This window comes from Schistocerca serialis, chromosome 1 (genome assembly GCF_023864345.2).
Source record: "Schistocerca serialis cubense isolate TAMUIC-IGC-003099 chromosome 1, iqSchSeri2.2, whole genome shotgun sequence".
In the NCBI taxonomy this organism is placed as follows: Eukaryota; Metazoa; Arthropoda; class Insecta; order Orthoptera; family Acrididae; genus Schistocerca; species Schistocerca serialis.
The window spans coordinates 1,028,522,529-1,028,550,105 of record NC_064638.1 but is presented as its reverse complement, the minus strand read 5'-3'; the positions used below and the strand labels follow the sequence as shown (position 1 = coordinate 1,028,550,105).

The window sequence follows — 27,577 nt, the reverse complement described above, 5'->3', positions numbered from 1 at the left end:
AGTATGTAGTACCCTTACACTATTGTAGTCATATTGTTTCTTTTCAGCATTAACTTCGCCCTATGTTTTTAATCATATGCAGAGGATGTCCATTTCCCAGTATTTTAAATTTTATGACATATGGTAGTTTCATTTATAGTTTGCACACACACACACACACACACACACACACACACACACACACACACACACACACACACACACTGAACACAGTGTCATTTGCTTGCTAAAGTTGACAATGTTGGCAGCAGCACTGACGTAACTGTTTCTACAATGGAGGCGAGTTGATTTCAATCGACACAGTTACTCTTATTAACTGCCATGCCAGGAGTTTGTGTACTTTGCAGCATGCCCATAGCCTTGTGTTAAGTGATCGAAATGTACTGCTAGTCATTTCTTTCAAGTTTTTCTCTGTTGCAGCTTTCTATGGAAGCAAAGAAAAAAATTCTCAGGGAAAAAAAAAGGCCCAGTTATTCTAAAAAATGCAGATCTAGAAGGAATTATGAAGAACTGAATTCAGGCACCATTTGCTTTGAACATTCTAGTGAAGTTTCATGTTGCACAAAATGGCACTGAAAATTGCCAATGTGCTTGGTATCGAGGACTCTACCTCATCTAATGGGTGGATTGGTAGGTTTAACAAGTGGTACAATTTTGTGTACAAAACTGTATATGGTGAAGAAAACAGTATAGATACAAAACCTGTTAGTAAATGACAGAGTGGCAAGTTACAGGAACTTATGAAGTAATGTAAACCGAAGGATATTTTAAACAGTGATAAAACTTATCACTTTTTCAGCAGCTTGCCAAACAAAAAGCTTGCCTTCAAAGGTGAAAACTGTCATGAAGGCGGCACAAACACGGATCTTTCCACAAAAAATTTAACTTTCATGACTGGCGAACAAAAAAACCCAAGTCGTTTTAAAAATATAAAAACACTGTCAACAAAGCATCAGAACTATTTGAGAAGCAATTATGTTGCCTTGATGCAACGATGGAAATGCACAACGGGAAAATTCTCGTTAGTGGATTGTTGCCCTGCGCATCCTAAAAACATAAGTTTACATAATGTGCAACTAGCATTTCAGTCACCACACTATACAAGCAAATTACAGCCTTGGATCTGGGTATTATTCATGCCTTCAAAACATATTACAGGAAGGAGACCGTGCAGAAAGCATCAACTTTGATGGAGGCTGGGAAATACCCAGTCTGTTTTGAAGTGTCCTCTTTAGATGCTTTGCATTATAAGGCCAAAGCACAGACATAAGTTAAACAGGCCACCATCTCAAATTGCTTCTGAAAAGCGGGATTCACTGAAGCCAACAAAGGAAATGGATCTGACACACAACAACTGAGTATTAATGACGACAACGAGAAACTACTAGCTTCATCATGGAAAAGTTGCAGCTTGCGAATCTGGTTCAAAATTTCGTACACATTGGCATCAGCAATGTTGTCACTGTGGAAAGAGTATCTGCTGATGATGTGATTGACTTCTATACACATGAAAACCTTAAAGTGCAGAAAGTGATAGTAATGTTACCTCAATTGCAGTTTTAGGCCTAAATGTAGGAATGGAAATAAAAATATTTAAAATGCTTATGGTTTTTTTTATGCAAAAAGTAGTACTACTGTACCCATCTCTTCACATCACAGTCATGTAAGACCACTCAAAGGTTAATGTAATAAAAATGGCTCATTAATATTTTATAAAATGTGAACTTAAGAGGCTTAAGTGCAGTATGGTACCCACCCCTGTAAACATCATGGATACAGACTGATCTGTATCATAGCCCTGATATCTAGGTGGATTCAAAGGTGACAATTTGGTTGTGAGCTGACGAAACCAGCAAGTGTGTTTGAGGCTGCAGTGAGACTGTTCCATAGTGTAGTGCAGCATTACAATATTTCACGCACATTTCTTTACAAACTCCTCACATCTGAAGTTGCGAATACTGTGCACATCTGCTGACGTCACTTTTGCAGGAAAGTTACACTAAAAATGATGTGGTTTAGAGAGATCTTCAATGCAGTGTACACTTTAACTGCGCTTTTCATAGGTTGCAAGTACCACCTTAGCTTTGCAAACACGTAAATCAACATTGTAGCTGCTTGGTTTGCATTATTTTAGTGTGATTTGTTGTGCTACAGTGTCCGTAAATGTCATGTCAGCTGCAAAACCCTAATAATCTTTACTAGATACTAAACTATCTTTGATAAGTATTTTGATGTCTATTATGTATGTGTCATACTGAACTACAAAAAGGCAAGGGTGGCCTTATACATAGCCTGCACAGCTTAAAAAGCTGTTTCCCATATTTTACATAACTTTTTTCCAAGTCCCTTGAAAAGTGCAAAAGCATAGTTTTACTGCATTACCAGAAGACTATAAAGGCACAGGAGAAAATTGTCGTAAGGATCAATATCAGAGACAGGATATTAACCAATGCTTACACCGTTCATAAAGTTGTCTATCACAGAAGCCTGTGACATGGTAAATTCAATACCACAATTGGCAAATTCTTGGAATTAAATTGTAAGGACTCCAAAGTAAAGTAACTGCTGAAGGGTACTAAAAGAAGTGCTAATAGTCCTACAAGAAGGAAATGGAATAGAAAGCCAATGATCCGGACTCATTCCACATCCTTGGTAGGAACCAGTGAATATGCCAGATATACCATCAGAAATTTCACCTCCTACAATATATTCCAATTTTGCCAAAATCTGTAAGGCCTACTTCCTCAACAATGAATTCACAGCATCTACTACAATGCTATAGCACACAGTATTGTTTCCTTGCTAAAGTTGACAATGGTGTGAAACAAACCATACTAGCATGAAGTCGTACAAATTGCACCAGTTCCTCTGCTTACAAAAATGCGCCAAGTTGTATCGCAACATAACTCAAGTAATAAGGCCTATAACTGTGGCACATTACTTGGGTCAATGGATGTGTTCGATTCCACCTGCCCACTTTGAACCATGACTTAACTGTGTTGTGTTGAGCAATGTCACTGAGACGGGCCTGTCTGAAAGACTGTTTACAGAGGGTGTTTTGAGTAAGTGGTGGTGCGCACTGGTGTGGGCCGTATATATTTCTGAACTGTTTGAGAGTGATATTAGTGTGGCATTGGACTAAGTATTGTGTGTCAATGTTTTGGAAAATTGAATTTTTGTTGGCCGGACAGTCACTTACTTTCAAGTTGTTTGTTATTGGCTACTGATTAATTTTGGTTTTGATATTCATAGTAGAGATGGGTAGTTCGCAAACGAATGGGTGCTTAGGAACGGTTCACGAAGATGAACAAAAGGACCGAGGAACGAATTCCAAGGAACGATCGGTTCGTAGTTCACTTCGGTCGCGGCGGTCTACTTATAGTTCCCGGGAACGAGGAATGATCGGTTCATAGATCACTAGTTAACTTCAATCGCGGCGGTCACTTCGGCAGTTCTCGTTCCAGCCTCGGTCGCGTGCTCGTCTCAGTATCGGTCTGCCTCGGCCGCACTCATCGTTCTTCGCATGACCATCTGTTTCAGTTCCACTGCAGACTGCTCCTAGTTAGTTCAGTATCCAGTTGTTCGTTTCGATCACTGCGCTCGCTCCTTTTACATGTGTTTCAAACTGTTCTTGCACTTGGTTCTGGCTATTCAGCGTCCACGACCGGTAATCAAAAAGTATTTTATTGTTACGTAAATTACATAAAAATTATGTCGTATGTAATAGGTACGTCTTTTCAGGTAACAAAAGGGCATATCAGCTCACTTCATTATATCGAACAGCAGAAGACATACTTACAACAAGGCAAGTTTTTTTTTTTATTATTTATATATTTTTTGGTTTCATCGACTTGATTTAGCAACTAACTTCCAATCATTTGCTTAATTTTTAGTGTAAGAAAATTTATATAAAGCGATTTTCATGTACCTTCATATACAAAACATTACATTTAGGAAGGCTCTAATTATTTTAAAGTTTGGTTGTTTCTAATTTGCATTGCCTGCTAGTTTGATTTCTTTGGGGGGAGGAGGGAAGTGGGTTGTAGGTCATTTTGGCTCAGTAGGAAGAACAGTGCCTCTCCATTTGAAAAGACATAGATTGCCATAAAATCGCATTTACTTATTGTCTCAAACATTTGTTCAGAAGGAGCTTTCAAATCAAAAACTTTATTACTGCGAACTTTATTATTATTATTATTGCTGCACTAACTTTAATAATGCAACACAAAAACCTAATTTTTACTAAGCGTGTGATGCAAGTATGATGAGAAAACCACATTTTATTTTGTGCTTCCATAAAGTCTCAACTTCGCCTATGAACTCAGAGACAACGTGAAGTATATATAGGGTGTAAACGATTATGGTTTACAACATAGCATAGCTATGAAGAATTTTATACAAGACACTTGTGGTCTATTAAGTTGGGTAACAGCCACCAACAGGTTTACAACTACATGAGCGTCACGCGAGATTTTCATGTTCTCTTCTCCGGCTCTCTACACATCGTCATCGATTGTTTCGCAACTGTTCCTTGCATTAGCTAGTTATTTCTTCACTGCCTAATTATTACATGTTTGTTTGTTGTATCTGCTCATACTCCAGGGGGAGAGGCAAGTGCCCCCTCTTGGTGCCCTCCATCCTTCAGTCACCTACACTACTAGTTTTCAGTTTTTCTTAAGAACCATATACCAAGCACAAATGAACGGTGAACGAGTAAAAGTGAACAGTTCCCAAAAAAGAACGATCAGCAGTGAACTAGTTCCCAAGGACGAACGAGTTTGCCCATCTCTAATTCATAGTTCATTGCATTCCTAATGGTTCGAAAGTTTTTCGTGCAAATTTCATTTGGTACTGCATATGGATCTTAACGTGATTTACTACTCATTCTTTTGTTGCTGCTATGTGCGAGGGGAAGGTTGGGGGTGGGGGTGGAAGAGGAAGTGTGTGTGTGTGTGTGTGTGTGTGTGTGTGTGTGTGTGTGTGTGTGTGTTTCCTTGATATGCAGGTATTGAAATATATATTGGAGAAGTTTCTTATGATTTTGCAGTTTGTGTTGCCAACTCAAGTTCAAAGTTAGGAGCTTAGAGTTCTAGGTATTGTGGAGTAGCTATTTTGGTCTTGTTAGGCTTCGATAACAGTTCTGCTACATTATTAACAGAGCTTAAGTCGAGGGCTGTCTGTGACTGATTTCCATGTTATGGATTATCAACAAGCTAATAATATTCTGCCATCAGTAACAATTTTTATTTATTTTTTTTTACTTGCAGTCCAACACAATTCAAAGCTACAACTTCATTTTCAAGGACTGTATGGCTTTAATGGGCAGTGAATCTGGTTCAATTTTGTACCTAATATTAAGAGAACAAAACAGTTATTATATTTAATGGGGTAAACTGCACCTCAGGTGGAATTAATGAGAAAATTCTAGAGGAATATGAGACGTGAAGTCTAGTATCACATTACTGACCACATAAACTTTCATCTTCTGCGTGGTGAAAAACTTCCATATTTGCACTCACATTTTGAAACTATTTAACACGTTTAAGATAGTAATACATGACTCAAATGTTGCATAAACAACCTGTATTACAGTGATATGATGGTGGACTGGATTTACTATTATGTAAACAGAAATAGCAAATCCCATCTATAATTTTCTCACAGCAACTCTCATTAAATCTAACAGCTAAGTCATTCTGTCACTATTAGGTGAAAAAGTGAAGTGGATGTAATGCCCATTACAGCCACAAAGTCCTTGAAAATGGAGCTCCAGCTCTGAATCACATTGGACAGCAATTTAAAAAAATAAAAAAGTGTCACTGATGACAATATTATTAATAAATAATTCTTAATATACATAGTTCTGCTAGTTGTGGGTTCTCATTATCGTAGGGTTGGTTTGACTGATATAAGTAAAGTGAACTTCCCAATATTGGATTTTATAGTTGTGATGGAGGAGTTTATGTATCACTATCTTAATTAGACACTTCTGTATTGCACAAATGTTTAGATAAATTACTTTATTAATTTCAGGTAATAGTAAATGGTTTAGCTACCCATAATAAAGTGATAAACTACTTCAAAACAACTAAAAAGTATACAGTCTTCTGTGCAATAATATAAATTTGATTTGGTCTTCACAAGAAATATTTACCTAAAAGACCTCCAGCTATGAGGATATCAAACAATGCTTCCCCATAACGTCTGTAGTCCAGTTTAGACCCGGCAGTATCCAGAAATTTGGAAACAGCTTCTAAGTCAGTCCCAGCTTTGTTAAGCCCTTGTAGTATAGCGTCTCTAAACCCAGCTGGATCATATTTCTCTTTTTCATCTGGAAACAAAAAGTTAACAGTGAAACTGTGCAACAATAATTTATATGTATTACAAAGTAATATTTTGTAAGTAGAAGCTACTTAAAAGTACTCAAAATTCGTCTAACATTTTAACAACACTATTATGCCATGGCCCCGCTGTGTGGTCAGTGATGAAAAATGAATTTAGTCTTCAACAAATAAGTCTAATGTTTATGATTTTGTATGGAAAAATACAAGAATTCCACCCATTCATAGAATATCAATGATTTAAGTTTCTCCTCATGTAGGCCACTGAAACTAACCATGAAAATGAATTACGCTGGAAACTGAAATTCTTTTGGGTCACAAGAGGCCAATTTTCAAAAAACAACGTACATAAAATCTAATATTATTTACTAACAAAGACACACATTCATCCTGGTACATTCCATGAGGGGGAAAAAAGGAAGGAAGATTCGTGTTTAGCATCCTGTCAACAAGGTCATTAGGGACAAATGAAGTACAACAAAATGTATGGTACTGAATCAGATTTTAGGAACACACACACACATATACAGTACGCACATTTGACATGTAATATATTTTTTCCATGTAATTTGCATTCTCATTTAAATAAAACCTGCTCTATGTGCGAGAAGGGTCCAACAACCAACATTTTACTGAATGTAAACAAAGGTTCAAATACGATACATACAATACTTTAAGTGACCTACTAAAAAGTTGTACGACAGCAGTACAGATGAAGTGATGAAATCTTTTTCTGTCTGGATGGAATTTTTTTTTCTTGAAATTATTGTATTTACTGACACACGGCGATCTGGAGGTGCTATGAATTGTATTTACCCAACTTGCACTGTGAACTTAACAACAGTGGTAGGTATGAACTTCCGGCGGATTTCTGTATGTAACTGTAACGTTGTGCAATAAGAGGTACAGCCGAAATACCACGATTCCTCACCTCTATTACAATACCGTTAACACACATGGTGTCCCTTAATTGAACTGTTTCCTGGTTTTGTAATAGTACCCCAATGTTACTCGCAGCATAATGCGTAAATGTGTTAAAAGATTTATGGAGGAAAACTTCCTTGTTGGTTATTTAACTTTACATGTATCATCATACTGATACGAAAATGGAACTCCCAAAACCTTAGAGATACACTTTTTAGAATAGTTGTGTTTCGACTTTTATTGAGGAGGCACTTAGTAACGACGGGATTTTGACATACCTCTTTTCCGTGTCTTGATTCGCTGCCCTGACAGTACTGGCTTTTCTGTTTTTTGACTCATACAATAACTGGCTGAAATTAAAGAAAATAGTTACATTAGAAATTACTTCCAGTGTTCGAAAGCTTTAACTAAGATAAACATCTGTCTACATCCGAAAGCCGTCGTTATGGGTTTGTTAGACAGATTCATTCGACAATAACTTACGGTAGCATGGATCTTATAACTTCACTGAAGAAATGATATGTACGAGACGCTAGGGAAATTCAACATATCACTAGAATAAACCAAAATAAAACACACATTTTAAATACTTACAAACTATGTCGAATGACTAATGAGTTTGTATCAAGGTTAACTTTTAAATATTCTTGACAATTCAAAATTACACTTATTTCTAATGCACATCAAACGTCTGCCACCGTAAGAAAAAGTGAGAGATGCTTAAATTACAAGATCTTCAAAATACTTACAAAATTACTTGTTAAACTTGCAGCACCAAACCCCTCGTGAGGCCTTTGATGTTCAGAGAGTATTGAGCAACGTGTGACGATAGAGGCGGAACTAAATACTAGTCAAATTAACTGATAATTTGCAAAGATCGGAGATCAGCAAAGAAATACTTGAGGTAAGTATTTATTACACGATTGCTTATGAGAATGCACGAAAATTAAAAAAATAAGAAATGACAGGTGTAATATTCCTTTATCACTTATAGGAAGGAATGCGAAATGGCGGTGGCGAGTGGCTTGAGTTCGCGGATCAGTCGACTACGATTTCTGCAGGTTAGAAAATTTTTGGATGCAGCATCAAACCGCCTGATTTAAATAGAAATATAGCGACGCGAAACTTACGATAGTTATAGGAAAAATCAATTTGTCTGTATAATTTTAGATAATTCCTGACTTAACCTAAGAAACTGAAACAATAGACTTAGGGTATGGCACTAAATGTGACAGCAAAGAATAAACAATAAAAAAATGACGTTTTTCATTTGGTTATGCAGTGTATATGAATGAAAGTGAGTTTGTAAGAACATGTTTATTTTTTTTACTTAACCGTAAAAGCATAATATCATTTACGTATTTCCCTTCTTTCCTTTCAAGCTATAAACCTGACCAAAAGACTTCTTAAATATTACAACGATTGGGAAATCGTAAAGAGGTTCATGACACCATCTATCATTAGATGGAGTGCTTGTTGAATAAACAAACAGAATCGTTGCATCGCTGATACCAATGTGTTGCTTGTATTTCATATTTCCCTTAAGAATTAACTAGTGCGAAACTCTGAATAACTGTTACTGCTATTTACGAAAGTAATGACAAAAAAAATAGGATCGCGTGCAAGTCTTGAAGGCGGAGGGGGGGAGAGAGAGAGAGATTTTTTTTGAAAAAAATCGTAACTGCAACGTAAAGCACTTGCATAAACGCCACCAGGAGCTTAGTGTCGAGAAAGTACAACATGGCTTACGAAATGCTGTTCATAAAACAGACAATAACCAAGTAATTCCAACACATCAAGTAGGCCTACATTTTAGATCTAGTTGCTGCTCTGTAGATAATATGAATCCTGAATTGCATTACAGAACCATCATGTATCAAATGCTGCATATTTTACTTTGTATCGAGATTCCATTATTTTCATGTGTGAAAAAGCGCTAAGGCCCTAACTAGGGAGAAATATACACATGGTGGCAGTAAGAAAATGTCTCTTGAGTGTCATTTCAGTCAATTGCTGTGATAGTTTTGGCCTATTTATTTTACGTTACAGAATTCTCTTTTGTGTGACAGCTGTAGCGAAATATTTGTGCGCTGTATAATTTTCATCTGTGGCAGTAGCACTAATTTATCAAGGGATGCTAGTGCCTGTGGTAACTCACAAGATTGTAACAGTACTGGACAGTGGATTATACAAAACACTGGATACATATTAAGAAAGTTATTCTGCAGACATCAGTTCAGACAAAAGTGTGATACTCTGAAAACCATAAGTAGAAATGGGTAACATCTTTAGGATTAAGGTAGTCTCTTACTGGAGTGAATGAGCAAAGGAATGGGGAACTATTAGAACTATTTAAGAAAAGGAATACTTTAGAACAAGGGGAGACAAAGGATAAAATTGCATGGAAATTAATAATGAGCTGCCAGAAATAAAATAAGTGGTAGGTATGTCAGTCAACTCACAGATAAGGATAGACTGGGAAGAGAAGCATGAGAGAGAGAGAGAGAGAGAGAGAGAGAGAGAGAGAGAGAGAGAGGGGGGGGGGGGGGGGAGGGAGATTTGTCTATTGTAGAATCTTAGAACATATTCTGAACACGTATCTCGAATGGAATTACCACCTCCATGCCATCCAGCATGGATACCAAATACATTGGCCATGTGCAACCTTGCTCTTACTTTTCACACGTGGATCAAGGGAATTTTGTAGATGCAGTATCTCTTGACACTCAAAAAGAATTAACTTAGTACCACTCCAATGCCAATTAACTGAAAGTGTGATGATGTGGAGTATCAAATGAAATTTTTGAGTGTATCGAGGATTTCTCGGAGGAAAGATCCAGCATGTTATCGAGGATGGAGAGTCATTAACAGATGTAGAAGAGACTTCAGGCATGCTCCACGGATGTGTGTTGGAATCTTTGATATTTATGTTGTATATTAATGAAATGACAGACAATATTAATAGCAACACCAGACATTTTGAATATGATGCAATTATACTGAACGAAGTAGTGTGTGAGAAAAGCTGCATAAATATTTGGTCAGATCTTGATAAGATTTCAGAGTGGCACAATGATTGGCAACTTGATTTAAATGTTCAAAAATGTAAAATTTAGCACTTCACAAAACACAAGACTGTAGTAACTTTACAGTCAGTCAATTGATACAAATACTTAGTAGAATAATACTTGGGAATACAAGCTCGAATGATCACTTGAGTGCAATCGTATGTAAAGCATGTGGCAAAATTTGGTTCATTGGTACTGTGCAGCAAAAATACAAGCAGTCTACAAAGAAGACTGGTTACAAAACATTTGCTGGGCCCAACTAGACCACTGCACAAGTGCATGAGGCCCATACCAAATAGGACTGCAGGGCCCAATGAATGTATATGAAAAAGGTTAGCATGAATGGTTGCAGGTTTGCTCAACTTCCAGGAGAACATCACAGAAATGCTGAAGGACTTGCAGTGGTGATCAGTACTTACCTTCAAGAGGCGAAGTATTTACCTAAACGTAGATGATACTATCTTAGCTTTTGGAACTAATACTTCCTTGCCCAGTGAGGAAGAAGGAAAGGTTGGAGAAGATTAGAAAGGAAAAATAGATCACTCAGACCCCAGGATGAAAGACTCACTTGTCAGGTGAAACTGTCTCATCCTATGACCTCTCTGGCATTGCTGGTTTGCTCTATCTCTCTTATAATGTTTAATCCCAGGTCTTAAGCTTCAATTGCCATTTACTGGTGATAGGCAACAATGAGTGATGGTCCATGTGGGGATGCATTGTCTTCTACTGATGTATAACTTGTTTCTGTAAGTTTTGGCATTTTTTCTTTTGTGTCATTTTAGTCTCTGTGATATTTAGTAATTTGTAAATGACCTACAGCAGTGAGCGATGATCCATATGGGGATGCATTTTCATTTATAACATGTTTCTGAGACTTTCAGCATTTTTTCTTTGTGTCATTTAAGTCTCTGTGATATTTAGTGATTTGTAAATGACCTGCATGTGGCCATACACACACACATCAGTCATGTAAATATGGCCTGTTACCTGACACATTCCACATGATTTAGACCTAAATTGTGCAAATTATCTGCGGAATGTGCAATTTACTGACTAACTATGAATACTTGATAAGAAAATATGTATCACTAAATGCTCGCTGTCATTTAAATAAAAGTTAAATGTTGAATATGTACGAATACTTGATAAGAAAATAGGTGTCACTAAATACTCTTTGTCATTTAATAAAAGGTAAATGTTGGATGTTGATTCCAAAGTGCATGTAACAGATAGAGCTGATAGTACATTGCATCAAAGGAGAGTTCATTCAAGAAGATTAATAAATTGTGGGACAGCATTGCTAGCCAGTACTACCTTCAAGAGATGAAATGTGTAGTACTGCCGATAGACAAGTGTAAAAGTGGAAGTGATACACTTTCTAGCTTTAGGAACTCAGAGAGGAGAGAGGAACAGGTTGTGGAAGGTTTAAAAGGGAGGGCAAGTCAGTTACACTCCAAGGTGAGAGGGACCAACTATGGACATGTCTTTCCTCCCCTAGGAAGGAACTATTAGTGCCAAAAGATAGGAAGTGTATAACTTTTACTTTTATATGTGTTTGCTGACAGTATTATACATTTGCCTCCTGAAAATAATTATGGTCCCTTAATTTATTAGAATTGATAGCATGGCAGTATTGCATTGTGTGCCATAAGGTACCCTTCATCCTGCTACCTCCCATCATATACATCTAGTAATCATTGAAATTTTTTTTTTATTAATACAAAGAGCCTTCTCAGGTTGATTAGTGCTTATTTAATGTAGTTTCAGACTCCTCATGCTGTGAGATGGTAGAAAGTAACTTAGTTGGAGGGATTTTCTGCATAGGCATTAATTAATGGATAGCAAGACTAATGGCACATGATGACATGTAATAAGGGCAAAATAATACTGCTAAAAGAGCATGACTGGAAGCCTGTTCCTAATTGTAAACATAACGAGAGTCACTACATATGAAAGGAATCATAGCCACCGCATAAAAAATATTGATACAGCTGACAAAAAATGTAAAAAATAGAATTTAGGTATAACCAATCTGTATGCATAGTGTGCAGCAACAACAGGAGAAAAAAAGCACAGAGGATTGGTTTTCCTGTCAAATTAAAAAAAGAAGCCTTTCATTGTTAGGACAGAAAAAGCATCCCATACTGAAATCTGAATAGACGTTTACTGTCTCATAACATATAATTTCATGTCATTGACTCAGTGTATGGGAGACTTGTCAAAACAGAAACATTTTTGTACAGTTTTCTTAAAATATCATTAATGTACTGAATACACAATTTACACACAGCTGATTTCTTTTTTAATAAAAAATTATAACATCCTAAATACGTGTTCTCTCTTGCTCAGATTTTGAGTTGTCCTTCATGAACTCTTCATTTTAATAGTAACATTTCTGCACTAGTTTGCCATCTGAGACTGTTCTCAATATTTCTAAGTTGATATTGAGCATGAATAATTGGGGTGAAAGGAATGGAAAGGAAACAGGAAGGGAAAGAGATGGGGAGGAAATATTGACTTCCAGCTGCACAGTGTATTGCGGCAATGCAATGGCAAGAGTTGAAAATTTGTGCCAGACCAGGATTTGAACCCAAACTTTCTGCTTCCCTAGAACAGTTGTCTTAACTGCTGTGGCCATCCAGATGCACTTTCCATCTGGCCCAAATTCCCAGCTTACCACTCACTGTACCGTGACAGTCCTCACCCATGTACCTCCTGCTCACAGATGTCTGATTCCCATAGGAGTTTGATGTTGGACCCGTGTCCATACTGAAACTTTTTCATCAGACAGCCATGATTCCCATAAAACCATCGATATGGCTGGTGTCGGTTCTGTTGGGCATGTCTGACAGAGCAGACACCACTTGTCATGAAGCAGCTGAGGCATACACATGAATAATTGGGGTGAAAGGAATGGGAAGTAAACAGGATGGGAAATAAATGGGAAGAAAATAATACTTCCAGCCGCACAGGGCATTGGAGCAGTGCAATAGTTACAGTTGAAAATTTGCCTGATCGGGACTTGAACCCAAATTATCTGCATCTTTAGAACAGTTTCCTTAACCATCCAGCCTGTCTGGACATGCTTCTTGTCAGAATCACATTCCCAACTTCCCGCTCACCACACCACAACAATCCTTCTCCATTTACCTCTGGGTGGCATGGGTAGAGCAAGAGGCAAGCAGGAGGCAGGGAGAGGGACTGGGGATGGGTAGCTAGTGGCTCGGAGGGAGGTGGCCAGTTTGCTGGCTAGGAATGTGGTACAGAGGGGTGGCATGATTGTAGCGGCCAATGGGAAGAACCACACACTGAAGACAACATGGGGACATGTATCAGTAGGGGTGACAGGATGGAGGAGGAGTAATCGTGGGGTGGAAGGTGCAGGAACAGTGAGTTACCTGAGAGTGAGGCCAGGACAGTTACAGTAGCAGAGCATGTATTGTAAGGATAACTACGATCAGCATAGTTCATAGTGGCTGGTTGTAGAGGGAATGATACAGATGCCTCAGGTTGTGGAACAGCTATAGAAATTGAGCATATTGTGCTCATCTGCATGGTATACCCTTGCATGTACAACTTTGTTCGTGACAACAGTTTGGCGTGCCCATTCATCCTGGTGGACAGCTGATTGGTAGGCCTACAAAACATGAAAGGCTGTGCTGTGCTTGCAGCAGCCTCTGATGGGATAGGATAAGTCTGTGACAGGTGCTAGGTGGCTGGATTGGGCTAGGTGGCTGGATTTGGCAGGTCCTGCACCTTGGTCTGCCACAGGGATATGATTCCTGTGGCAAGGGGTTGGGATTGGGAGTGGCATAGGGATGGACTAGAATATTGTGTGCATTTGGTGGGCAATGGAACACCAGTTTAGAAGGGGCAGCAAGGATCTTGGCATGATGTCCATCGTTTCAGGGCAGGATGACAATAATCAAAAACCTGGCAAAGGATGTGGTTGAGTAGTTCCAGTCCAGGGTGATAATCAGCTACAAAGGAGTGTACCTGTCATCATTCAGTATCACCCTGGATTGGGACAATTGAACCATATCCTTTGCCAGACCTTTGATTATCTCTCATCCTGCCCCAAAATAGGGGACATCCTACCCAAGATCCTTCTCATCCTTCCTAAAGTGGTGTGCCATTGCCCACCCAACCTGCGCATCATCCTAGTCCACCCCTACACCGCACCCACTTCCAACCCCTGGCCACAGGAATCATATCACTGTGGCAGAGCAAGGTGCAAGTCCACCCACCCAGCACCTCTTACTCCAGTCCTGTATTCAGGAGAACGATGGTTCAAACTCATCTCCGGTCATCCAGATTTAGGTTTTCCGTGATTTCCCTAAATCGTTTCAGGCAAATGCCAGGATTGTTCCTTTGAAAGGGAACAGCCGGTTTCCTTCTCCATCATTCCCTAATCTAAGCTTGTGCTCTGTCTCTAATGAACTCATTGTCGACAGGACGTTAAACACTGATCTCCTCCTCCTCCTCCTCCTCCTCCTCCTCCTCCAGTCCTGTAACAGGCTTATCCCACCTAATCAGAGGCCGGACTACCTGTGAAAGCAGCCATGTCATAAACCGATTCTGCTGCAAACGCTGCACATCCTTGTATGTTAGTGTTACTACCAACCAGCTGTCCACCAGGATGAATGGCCATTGCCAAACTGTTGTTAAGAACAAAGTTGACCACCTGATGGCACAACATGCAGCTGAGAACATGCTCAATTTCAGTGGCTGCTTCATAAACTGAACCATCTGGATCCTCCCCTCCCCTTCTCTGAACTGTACACATGGGAGTATCCTCACAACACATCCTCTGCTTTGGCAATCATCCTGGCCTCAGTCTCAGATAACCCACTACATCTTCCATGCAACAGTTTACCCTCCTCTATCGTGTCTTCCCCTCCCAATAACTCTCCCCATGTCATCTTCAGTGTATGTTGCTTTTCATTGGCTGCTACAGCCGTGCCAGCCTATACCTGCCGCCCTTCCCTCCCACATTCTTAGTCGGCAAACTGGCTGCCTCTCTCCGAGTCACTTCCACAAATCCACAATCCCTCTCCTTGATTCCTGCCTCGTTCTCCATCTACCCACTCCATCTGATATTATACCCATCTCGACCAGTCCACACGCAGAAAAATATCTTTGGCACTGCTAGTCTAACCCGCACCATGTGAGGATCCAGGTACATGCTTGCACGCATGCTGGTGTGTGTGTGTGTGTGTGTGTGTGTGTGTGTGTGTGTGTGTGTGTGTGTGTGTGTGGCTCGTCAAAGGGTAATTCCAAAAGTTACCAAGTTTTCTTTCTTTAGTGTGTGCCTATCGCCAGCTCAACACTTCTGCTTTTTGGGGAGTTGTCTTACTTAATCCTAAAGTATTTAGATTATTTTCAGTGAAATGGACGCTGAAGCAGACTTTTAAATCTATTGTTTCACAGATGGAATTTACATGTACCTTTATTTTTCCATGGCTTACAGTTTCTACAAACAAAATCAAGGGAAGCATTTGAGCCTTTCATGCAATAATGCTCTTGATGCATGAGTGGCTTGTAAGGTGGTAGAATTGTGATGAACGTTTTGGGAATTTTATGTCATTGAGTAGATCATGTCTTTTCAACTCTACGTTTATAGTGTGCATATATTAAAGTGGCTGCTGCTGTGGTTAGAGCATAGCAGAAAAGTCCACATTGTGCAACATCATCATCATCATCATCATCATCATCATCATCATCATTTAAGACTGATTATGCCTTTCAGCGTTCAGTCTGGAGCATAGCCTCCTTATAAAATTCCTCCATGACCCCTATTCAGTGCTAACATTGGTGCCTCTTCTGATGTTAAACCTATTACTTCAAAATTATTCTTAACCGAATCCAGGTACCTTCTCCTTGGTCTGCCCCGACTCCTCCTATCCTCTACTGCTGAACCCATGAGTCTCTTGGGTAACCTTGCTTTTCCCATGTGTGTAACATGACCCCACCATCTAAGGCTGTTCACCCTGACTGCTACATCTATAGAGTTCATTCCCAGTTTTTCTTTGATTTCCTCATTGTGGACACTCTCCTGCCATTGTTCCCATCTTCTAGTACCTGCAGTCATATCCGTAACCTCAACCTTGTTGATAAGGTAACCTGAATCCACCCAGCTTTCGCTCCCATACAACAAAGTTGGTCGAAAGATTGAACGGTGCACAGATAACTTAGTCTTGGTACTGACTTCCTTCTTGCAGAAGAGAGTACATCGTAGCTGAGCGCTCACTGCATTAGCTTTGCTACACCTCGCTTCCAGTTCTTTCACTATGTTGCCATCCTGTGAGAATATGCATCCTAAGTACTTGAAACTGTCCACCTGTTCTAACTTTGTTCCTCCTATTTGGCACTCAATCCGTTTATATTTCTTTCCCACTGACATTACTTTCGTTTTGGAGATGCTAATCTTCATACCATAGTCCTTACATTTCTGATCTAGCTCTGAAATATTACTTTGCAAACTTTCAATCGAATCTGCCATTACAACTAAGTCATCCGCATATGCAAGACTGCTTATTTTGTGTTCACATATCTTAATCTCACCCAGCCAGTCTATTGTTTTCAACATATGATCCATAAATAATATGAACAACAGTGGAGACTGGTTGCAATTGTCTTACCCCTGAAACTATTCTGAACCATGAACTCAATTTACCGTCAACTCTGACTGCTGCCTGGCTATCCATGTAAAGACCTTTAATTGCTTGCAAAAGTTTGCCTCCTATTCCATAATCTTGTAGAACAGACAATAACTTCCTCCTAGGAACCCGGTCATATGCCTTTTCTAGATCTATAAAGCATAGATACAATTCCCTGTTCCACTCATAACACTTCTCCATTATTTGCCATAAGCTAAAGATCTGGTCCTGACAACCTCTAAGAGGCCTAAACCCACACTGATTTTCATCCAATTGGTCCTCAACTACTACTCGCACTTTCCTTTCAACAATACCTGAGAAGATTTTACCCACAACGCTGATTAAAGAGATACCTCTGTAGTTGTTACAATTTTTTCTGTTTCCTTATTTAATGATTGGTGTGATTACTGCTTTTGTCCAGTCTGACGGAACCTGTCCCGATTCCCAGGCCATTTCAATTATCCTGTGTAGCCATTTAAGACCTGACATTCCACTGTATTTTATGAGTTCCGACTTAATTTCATCCACCCCAGCTGCTTTATTGCACTGCAATCTATTGACCATTTTCTCCACTTCCTCAAATGTGATCCTATTGCCATCATCATTCCTATACCATTCTACCTCGAAATCTGAAACATTACTGATCGTATTTTCACCTACATTGAGCAGCTCTTCAAAATATTCCCTCCATCTGCCCAAGGCATCCACAGGATTCACCAGCAGTTTTCCTGACCTGTCCAAAAGACTTGTCATTTCCTTCTTACCTCCCTTTCGAAGACTGCTAATTACACTCCAGAATGGTTTTCCAGAAGCTTGACCCATAGTCTCCAACCTGTTTCCAAAGTCTTCCCAAGATTTCTTCTTGGATGCTGCAATTATCTGTTTGGCTTTGTTTCTTTCTTCAACATAACTTTCTCTGTCTACCTGAGTTCTAGTATGTAGCCATTTTTGATACGCCTTCTTTTTCCTTTTACAGGCTGCCTTGACTGTGTCATTCCACCAAGCTGTTTGCTTCATCCTACTTTTACACACTACTGTTCCAAGACATTCTTTAGCCACTTCTACTACTGTGTCCCTGTACCTTGTCCATTCCTTTTCCAAAGATCACTGTTATGTACTTGTGCCTGATTTCCTTATCCTGAAGTTTCTCCACTCTTATCCTCCTACATATGGACCTGACCTCCTGCACTTTCGGCCTCACAATCCCAATTTCACTGCAGATTAAATAATGATCAGTGTCATCAAAGAATCCCCAGAATACACGTGTGTCCCTCACAGCCTTCCTGAATTCCTGATCTGTTATTATATAGTCAATGACAGATCTGGTTCCCCTGCATTCCCAAGTATACCGGTGAATGTTCTTATGTTTAAAAAAGGAGTTTGTGATTACTAAGCCCATACTGGCACAGAAATCCAACAGTTGTTTCCCGTTCCTGTTGGCCTCCATATCCTCTCCAAATTTACCCATAACCTTTTCATACCCTTCTGTTCAATTTCCAATCCTGGCGTTAAAATCACCCATGAGCAGAACACTGTCCTTGTCCTTTAACAACTACATCACTGAGTGCCTCATAAAAACTATCCATCTAATCTTGATCTGTCCCTTCACAATGCGAATATACTGACACAATCCTAATTTTCTTGCTAGACACTGTTAAATCTATCCACATCAGTCGTTCGTTTACATACCTTATTGCAACTACGCTGGGTTCCATTTCTTTTCTGATGTAAAGCCCTACACCCCCTTGTGCTATTCCTGCTTTGACTCCTGACAGGTAAACCTTGTATTCGCCCACTTCCTCTTCTTTCTCACCCCTTACCCGAATGTCACTAACAGCTAAAACTGTAGTGGACTGACAAGGCAGCCAGTCCACAGTGACGGGTAGCCGAAAGAAAGGCACGCGTACACACACGCCGACTGGCGTGAATTCTGGAACAGGATAAGTAGTGAATTCTAATAAGAAAAGTATGCAGCTCCACGAATACTTAACTTTTATTCTTTGTTGGTTTACAACGTTCTTGATGAGACATTTCATACGATAACTATCAAACTATGTAAGGCTAATGGCGCCTTGCTAGGTCGTAGCCATGGACTTAGCTGAAGGCTATTCTAACTGTCTCTCGGCAAATGAGAGCAAAGGCTTCGTCCGTATAGTCGCTAGCAATGTCGTCGTACAACTGGGGCGAGTGCTATCCTGTATCTCGAGACCTGCCTTGTGGTGGCGCTCGGTCTGCGATCACACAGTGGCGACACGCGGGTCCGACATGTACTAAATGGACCGCGGCCGATTTAAGCTACCACCTAGCAAGTGTGGTGTCTGGCGGTGACACCACAAAAACATCCAACCCCATCTTTCTTGCAGCCTCTGCCAACTCCACCTTCTTCCCAGAGTAGCCCCCATTGATATTAATAGCTCCCCATCTCGTTACCATTCGTTTGCTGAGTCATATCTTAAGAGTCCCTGGTTTGTCAATTAGAGGTGGGACTCTGTCACTTCCAAAGGTCCGAGGCATTTTGCTCTGATTGTTGCCAACATCATATTTAAAGTACCAGGGAAGCAGGTTGCTAGCCTTACTTGCCCCGAGTCCCATAGGGTTTTACCCCTAACGTTTGAGGGACTAACCGGTGGATTTGGTAGTCTTTGCCGTATGAGCACAAAGGTGACCACGACTCAGAATATGTCCGAGATGCCCAGCCTTATTCCAAAGTAACTGGTATCCCAACTGTTGGGACCACTTACTTGGCCACTCATACGTTGCCCGTGGTTCATGAACTAGGACATGACTACAGGAACCCACACCATGAACCACGAACAACATCAGCAATTCATTATTTTGATTTCTTAGCCCTTACAACATGTGCTTCAACTGCTCTCCTTGCATCTGATAACACTGGAGGATACTCCATACGGGAACTCAGTTTCTACTTCTGATACTCCACTTGAAAATAGAATCAAGCAACAGTGATGGTATTTTGTGTATAATGCTAGCCATTTCCCTATACTATCTATGATAAGAAGACAGTTGTCACCAAACATGCACTAAACTGAAAATCGTTGTTAACCATTCGACCCATACTCCAAAGTGCTTTTAACACATGGAATAAGCAGATTGGCTGTCGCATCACAAGGCATACTTCTGTTTGTCCACCTTCCTAAATGCTCACTACTCCTGCATAGAAACAGTGATTAATGATTGCAATGATGACAGTGATCTTGAGTTAAAGGCCCTCCAAAAGTTGAACAGTTTTTTTGATTTTTGATGGATCTGAATTAGATGCAAGTGTTTACCTCTAATGTGACACACATGCAAGTACATTCATAATATTGAATGATTTCTGGGTAAAGATACACTGATGGGTAAGCTAATGAATTATAAAAGGTGCCCGTGAATGGGCAATTTTGGGAATATAAATATAGTTGGAAAGTTCTGTGTGAATATAATAATTTAGGAGTAAAGGAGACCACTAACTGAATAGCAGAAGTGTTGATTCATCAACTGGCACACGCAATATGGAAAGAAAACTTGCTAGCTTTTGGAATAAATCCTTCCTCTCTGTAGAGTGCATGCGCGCGCACACACACACACACACACACACACACACACACACACACACACACACACACACAAAATCAATCCCTGTGACAAGGGGGTGGGCATGGGAGTGACATGGGGATGGGCCAGGATGTTGTGTAGGTTGAGTGGGCGATGGAATATGACTAGGAGGGGTGAGAAGGATATTGTGTAGGATGTCCCTCATTTCAGGGCATGATGATCAAAGCCCTGGTAAATTATATGATTCAATTGTTCCAGTCCAGGGTGATGTTGGGTGTTGCTGATTCTTGAGGGTGATGGGAGGATTATGGCACAGGAAATCTGTCTGTGGACTAGAATCAGCTACAAAGCAATGGCTCCCTTGTTACCTGGTATCCCCCAGGACTGGAAAAAAAATGAACTATATCCTTTGCCAGTACCTTGATTATCTATTATCGTGTCCTGAAATTACAGATGTCGTATCCATGACACTTCTCATGAGTAAAGTGGTACTCTGTCACCTGCCCACCTACACAACATCCTAGTCCATTCCTCTGTCACTCCCATGCCCAACCTCGTGCAACAGGGACCATATCCCCGTGGAAGATCCAGCTGCAAGATCTGCCCAATTCACCTGCCCAGCAATTCCTACTTCAGTCCTGTTACAGGTATACCCCTGTCAGAGGTAGGGCCACCTATGAAAGCAGCTGTGTCATATACCAACTCCGCTAAAGTCACTGCACAGCTTTTTATGTCAGTATGACATAAACCAGCTCTTCTCCAGATTAGATAACCCTTGCCGAACTGTGGCCAAAAACTTAGTTGACCACCCAGTGGAACAACATGCAGCTGAGCACAACATGATTGACTGCAGTGGCCGCTTCACAGCGTGATCCTTCCATCCACCACCAGCTTTCCTGAACTACACACGTGAGAGTTATCCTTGCAACAAACACTTCTCAATGAGTAATGTTTTTAATTCTGGTCTAAAAGCCAAATCTTTGTCCAACCTCTTTATGAATGTTGGCAGTACATTATAGAGAAAGGCAGGCAGCGAAGTGGCTCTCATGACTGTGAACATGAGATGTTCTTGTTCACTGTGCAAGGAGGGGCCCACAGGTGTGTGTGTTCCAACTATGATAATCATTATTTAATTGTATAGATAAAAAACCCTACTCACCAAGTGGTGGCAGAAAACACACATAAAAGACTGTTGTGATTGGCAAGCTTTCGGAGCCAGTGGCTCCTTCTTCAGGCAGAAGGGTTAAAGGGGAAGGAAGAAGGGTGAAGGAAAAGGACTGGAGAGGTCTAGGAAAAGGGGTAGATTTTGGGAAAGTCACCCAAAACTACGGGTCGGGGAGACTTACCGTATGGGATGAGAAGGTACGTACATTAAATCTTCCCTGACTCACAGTTCTGGGTGACTTTCCCAAAATATACCCCTTTTCCTAGACCTCTCCAGTCCTTTTCCTTCACCCTTCTTTCTTCCCCTTCAACCCTTCTGCCTCAAGAAGGAGCCACTGCCTCCGAAAGCTTGCCAATTACAACAATCCTTTAAGTGTGCGTTATGCCGCCGCTTGGTGAGTAGATTTTTTTATCTATCCAATTAAACAATTTTATCAATAATTGGTTGTTTTTGTAACTATGGTAATCAGTATTAGTTTTTAGGTCTCCAAGTTTCTCTCTTGCTATAACACACATTAATGTATGTTTAGGGAGGGTAGTGTAAGTGCAAACAACTTTTTAAATGGGGGAGCTTCTGTAAGACCTAGTAGAGATATGTGATAAGATTCAAATAGCCCTTTTCAGTAATGTACCTCAAAGAAACTATTCCATAAGCTACAAGGGACTAGAAGTAATCAATGTAAGCCATTCTAACATCTTCTGAGGAACATAATTTTGAACTGATTCTCAGAGAATAACATGCCAACTGATTCTCTGGGAGAGTCTTATTATATTGTCTTCCCAGTTTAAGTCTGGATCAACATATGTTCCCAAAAGTTTTGTGCATTGTCCCATTCTAGTGCATTTCTACCCAGTACCAGTTGGAGATCTTGGTTTTGATCAATTTTTCCAAGTTAAATATAATTTATTTTCATCACATTAAGGGTCAGCTTTTTGGCTTTGAACCATGATTGTGTGGACTTGCACTAGCATCAGCCTGCAAACTACATGATTTTAGGTGCAGTTTCTGATGTACAGAAGGTGTTTTAATGCACTTCACTGCAGTACACCTATTTTGACAATCTTTGCATCAGATACTAATCTGAGTTTACGATTAGAATGAGCTGATTTGAGTTCCACAACCTGTGATCTGTTTTGCAGATATGATTGAGACATCTTGTTTTCTGTCCCTTTTATGCCTATTGTTTCCCAGCTCATTTGAAAGAATTTCTTGACTAACAGTATCAAAAGGTCTAAATTAACTCCTACAACACTATTGTTGTTTTCTAGGTTTCTAATTATTTTCTCTACGCAATCCATTATTGTTACTTCTGTGCTTCTATCTGTTCAAAATCCATATTGATATCTATTCAGTAGGTTTTGGCCATTTGGGTACTTGGTTTGTTGTTTAATTAATCTCTCAAATGTCTTAGAGAATGTTGAAAGGAATGATAGGGGTTGATAATTTTCAGCTTCGTACCTATTACTACTCTTGAATAAAGGTCTTTTTAGTCTGTGGAGGAATAATAAATTAACAGTGTGAGCCAAGGGTTTTGCAATTTGTGAAGCAGTATGGTTTATGTGGCTCGGATACTTCATCTACACTGCTGACATTTTGCATTTGAGGATTTTAGCCATGTTTGCTATTTCATGTTCACTAACTGGAACTAATCTCGTTGTGTATGTAGGTGTGCATTATTTAAGTTTATTCTGATTCATGAAAAACCCAGCTTAGTGTTTGAGAAGCTTTTGTAAAGCAATCATTTATGTAATTGTGTAGTTCTTTTTGCCAACATTAATATTGTCAGCACTTCTAAGTGCAAATTACTGATGGTGTACAGCAACCAGCCACAAATTGGCTTTAGGTTATTTTATTCAAGAAGTACAGTTACTGGTGTTGAATTTGTCACATTTCATCATTAGACAGTTTTTTTGTTACACCTTTGTAATTGTGTATTTTTGTTTATCCTAGGGCAACTCACAGGAAATCAGTGTAACATTTTTTTGGATAAAAGCATGAAAAAACCACCTAATGATGGATTGTGAAAAATTTTAAACCGATAACGGTACTTTATTAATAAAGTTAACCTAAAATCAGTTTGTGACTGGTAGCTGTACACCAACAGTACATTTCATATAACAGCCACAGTCTCGAACTATGTCTTTGTTTCACAAAATTGCATTTCTAAGTGTGATTTCCTGCTCTTCATGGGTTTCCCATGTTTCACTTTTTACAAATTCCCATACTATAGAGGTCTTGATTTATTGCCCGATAGTGTTATTATGCTATCATTTCTGAGCAGTTTTGTCTTTGGAATTACTTGTCAATATATTTTCCAATAAGTATTTATATATTCTATAAACTGGGCATTTGTGAATATTTTCATTCATGAACTGAGCCTTTTTAGAGTTCTGCAGCAAATTGTAATTCCTGACAAAGTTCAGGTATTAGATTTGGTTATGCCACATGAATGAACTTTAGTAAATTTGTTTCGAAAGAACATTCCAAAATGCGTCCTGCAATCTGAAGAAGAAGCATTGTAAGCATTAATAGTACCTGATTGTGAAAGCACTTCTAACTAGGATTCATTGTTTAACTATTTATAAAATTACCACAGTTTCCTGTAGAAAAGTCATGTTGTTGTTGTTGTGGTCTTCCGTCCTGAGACTGGTTTGATGCAGCTCTCCATGCTACTCTATCCTGTGCAAGCTTCTTCATCTCCCAGTACTTACTGCAACCTACATCCTTCTGAATCTGCTTAATGTATTCATCTCTTGGTCTCCCTCTACGATTTTTACCCTCCACGCTGCCTTCCAATGCTAAATTTGTGATCCCTTGATGCCTCAAAACATGTCCTACCAACCAGTGCCTTCTTTTAGTCAAGTTGTGCCACAAACTCCTCTTCTCCCCAATTCTATTCAATACCTCCTCATTAGTTATGTGATCTACCCTTCTAATCTTCAGCATTCTTCTGTAGCACCACATTTCGAAAGCTTCTGTTCTCTTCTTGTCCAAACTATTTATCTGCCATGTTTCACTTCCATACATGGCTACACTCCATACAAATACTTTCAGAAATGACTTCCTAACACTTAAATCTATACTCGATGTTGACAAATTTCTCTTCTTCAGAAACGATTTCCTTGCCATTGCCAGTCTACATTTCATATCCTCTCTACTTCGACCATCATCAGTTATTTTACTCCCTAAATAGCAAATCTAATTCCCTCAGCATCACCCGATTTAATTTGACTACATTCCATTATCCTCGTTTTGCTTTTGTTGATGTTCATCTTATATCCTCCTTTCAAGACACTGTCCATTCCGTTCAACTGCTCTTCCAAGTCCTTTGCTGTCTCTGACAGAATTACATTGTCATCGGCGAACCTCAAAGTTTTTATTTCTTCTCCATGAATTTTAATACCTACTCCGAATTTTTCTTTTGCTTCTTTTACTGCTTGCTCAATATACAGATTGAATAACATCGGGGAGAGGCTACAACCCTGTCTCACTCCCTTCCCAACCACTGCTTCCCTTTCATGTCCCTCAACTCTTATAACTGCCATCTGGTTTCTGTACACATTGTAAATAGCCTTATGCTCCCTGTATTTTACCCCTGCCACCTTCAGAATTTGAAAGAGAGTATTCCAGTTAACATTGTCAAAAGCTTTCTCTAAGTCTACAAATGCTAGAAACATAGGTTTGCCTTTTCTTAATCTTTCTTCTAAGATAAGTCGTAAGGTAAGTATTGCCTCACGTGTTCCAACATTTCTACGGAATCCAAACTGATCTTCCCCGAGGTCCGCTTCTACCAGTTTTTCCATTCCTCTGTAAAGGATTCACATTAGTATTTTGCAGCTGTGACTTATTAAACTGATAGTTCGGTAATTTTCACATCTGTCAACACCTGATTTCTTTGGGATTGGAATTATTATATTCTTCTTGAAGTCTGAGGGTATTTCGCCTGTCTCATACATCTTGCTCACCAGATGGTAGAGTTTTGTTATGACTGGCTCTCCCAAGGCCAGGCCGTCAGTAGTTCTAATGGAATGTTGTCTACTCCCGGCGCCTTGTTTCGACTCAGGTCTTTCAGTGCTCTGTCAAACTCTTCACGCAGTATCTTATCTCCCATTTTGTCTTCATCTACATCCTCTTCCATTTCCATAATATTGTCCTCAAGTACATCGCCCTTGTATAAACCCTCTATATACTCCTTCCACCTTTCCGCCTTCCCTTCTTTGCTTAGAACTGGGTTTCCGTCTGAGCTCTTGATATTCATAGAAGTGGTTCTCTTTTCTCCAAAGGTCTCTTTAATTTTCCTGTAGGCAGTATCTATCTTACCCCTAGTGAGATAAGCCTCTACATCCTTACATTTGTCCTCTAGCCATCCCTGCTTAGCCATTATGCACTTCCTGTCGATCTCATTTTTGAGACGTTTGTATTCCTTTTTGCCTGCTTCACTTACTGCATTTTTATATTTTCTCCTTTCATCAATTAAATTCAATATTTCTTCTGTTACCCAAGGATTTCTATTAGCCCTCGTCTTTTTACCTACTTGATCGTCTGCTGCCTTCACTACTTCATCCCTCAGAGCTACCCATTCTTCTTCTACTGTATTTCTTTCCCCCATTCTTGTCAATCGTTCCCTAATGCTCTCCCTGAAGCTCTCTACAACCTCTGATTCTTTCAGTTTATCCAGGTCCCATCTCCTTAAATTAGCACCTTTTTGTAGTTTCTTCAGTTTTAATCTACAGTTCATAACCAATAGATTGTGGTCAGAGTCCACATCTGCCCCTGGAAATGTCTTACAATTTAAAACCTGATTCCTAAATCTCTGTCTTACCATTATATAATCTATCTGATACCTTTTAGTATCTCCAGGATTCTTCCATGTATACAGCCTTCTTTTATGATTCTTGAACCAAGTATTAGCTACGATTAACTTGTGCTCTGTGCAAAATTCTACCAGACGGCTTCCTCTTTCATTTCTTCCCCCCAACCCATATTAACCTACTATGTTTCCTTCTCTCCCTTTTCCTACTGACGAATTCCAGTCACCCATGACTATTAAATTTTCGTCTCCCTTCACTACCTGAATAATTTCTTTTATCTCATCATACATTTCATCAATTTCTTCTTCATCTGCAGAGCTAGTTGGCATATAAACTTGTACTACTGTAGTAGGTGTGGGCTTCGTGTCTATCTTGGCCACAATAATGCGTTCACTATGCTGTTTGTAGTAGCTTACCCGCACTCCTATTTTTTTATTCATTAATAAACCTACTCCTGCATTACCCCTATTTGATTTTGTATTTATAACCCTGTATTCACCTGACCAAAAGTCTTGTTCCTCCTGCCACTGAACTTCACTAATTCCCACTATATCTAACTTTAACCTATGCATTTCCCTTTTTAAATTTTCTAACCTACCTGCCCGATTAAGGGATCTGACATCTGAAAAGTCATCAGAACATCAAAACCAATTGCAAAATGATTTAAATGAGGTATCTCTATGCTGCGAAAAATGGTAATTGAATCTAAATAATGAAAAGTGTGAAATCATCCACATCATTACTAATTGTTAAATTTCAGTTACACAATAAATCACACAACTCTAATGGCTGTCAGTTCAACTAAATACTTGAGGATTACAATTACAAATAACTTAAACTGAAATGAAAACGTAGATAGTGTTAAACTTCCTGGCAGATTAAAACTGTGTGCCCGACCGAGACTCGAACTCCGGACCTTTGCCTTTCGCGGGCAAGTGCTCTACCATCTTAGCTACCGAAGCACGACTCACGCCCGGTACTCACAGCTTGACTTCTGCCAGTATCTCGTCTCCTACCTTGTTGCTTGGAAAGTCAACAAAAGACTGTGCTTCAT

General features: G+C 39.6%; 2 protein-coding genes across 3 annotated transcripts in view; one reads left to right on the top strand and one right to left on the bottom strand.

Annotated features, from left to right (window-relative positions):
* The window catches only part of LOC126413849 (protein krasavietz), a 57,192-nt gene extending 49,031 nt beyond the window's left edge, over positions 1–8,161 (bottom strand). The window contains exons 1-3 of the mRNA XM_050083300.1: positions 8,015–8,161; positions 7,544–7,615; positions 6,155–6,331 (exon numbers count right to left, since the gene is read on the bottom strand). Coding sequence (XP_049939257.1) covers positions 6,155–6,331; positions 7,544–7,604 — 238 coding nt within the window. The 5' untranslated portion in view covers positions 7,605–7,615; positions 8,015–8,161. The remainder of the gene's footprint in view (positions 1–6,154; positions 6,332–7,543; positions 7,616–8,014) is intronic.
* LOC126413865 (probable 39S ribosomal protein L45, mitochondrial) overlaps positions 8,058–27,577 on the top strand; it is a 101,007-nt gene continuing 81,487 nt past the window's right edge. The window contains exons 1-2 of one of the 2 annotated variants that reach the window (XM_050083301.1): positions 8,058–8,169; positions 8,260–8,326. In XM_050083301.1, the coding sequence (XP_049939258.1) occupies positions 8,273–8,326 (54 nt within the window). In that variant the 5' untranslated portion in view covers positions 8,058–8,169; positions 8,260–8,272. Of the gene's footprint in view, positions 8,170–8,217; positions 8,327–27,577 lie in introns of those variants that run through there. The other variant, XM_050083302.1, reaches the window with a different exon arrangement.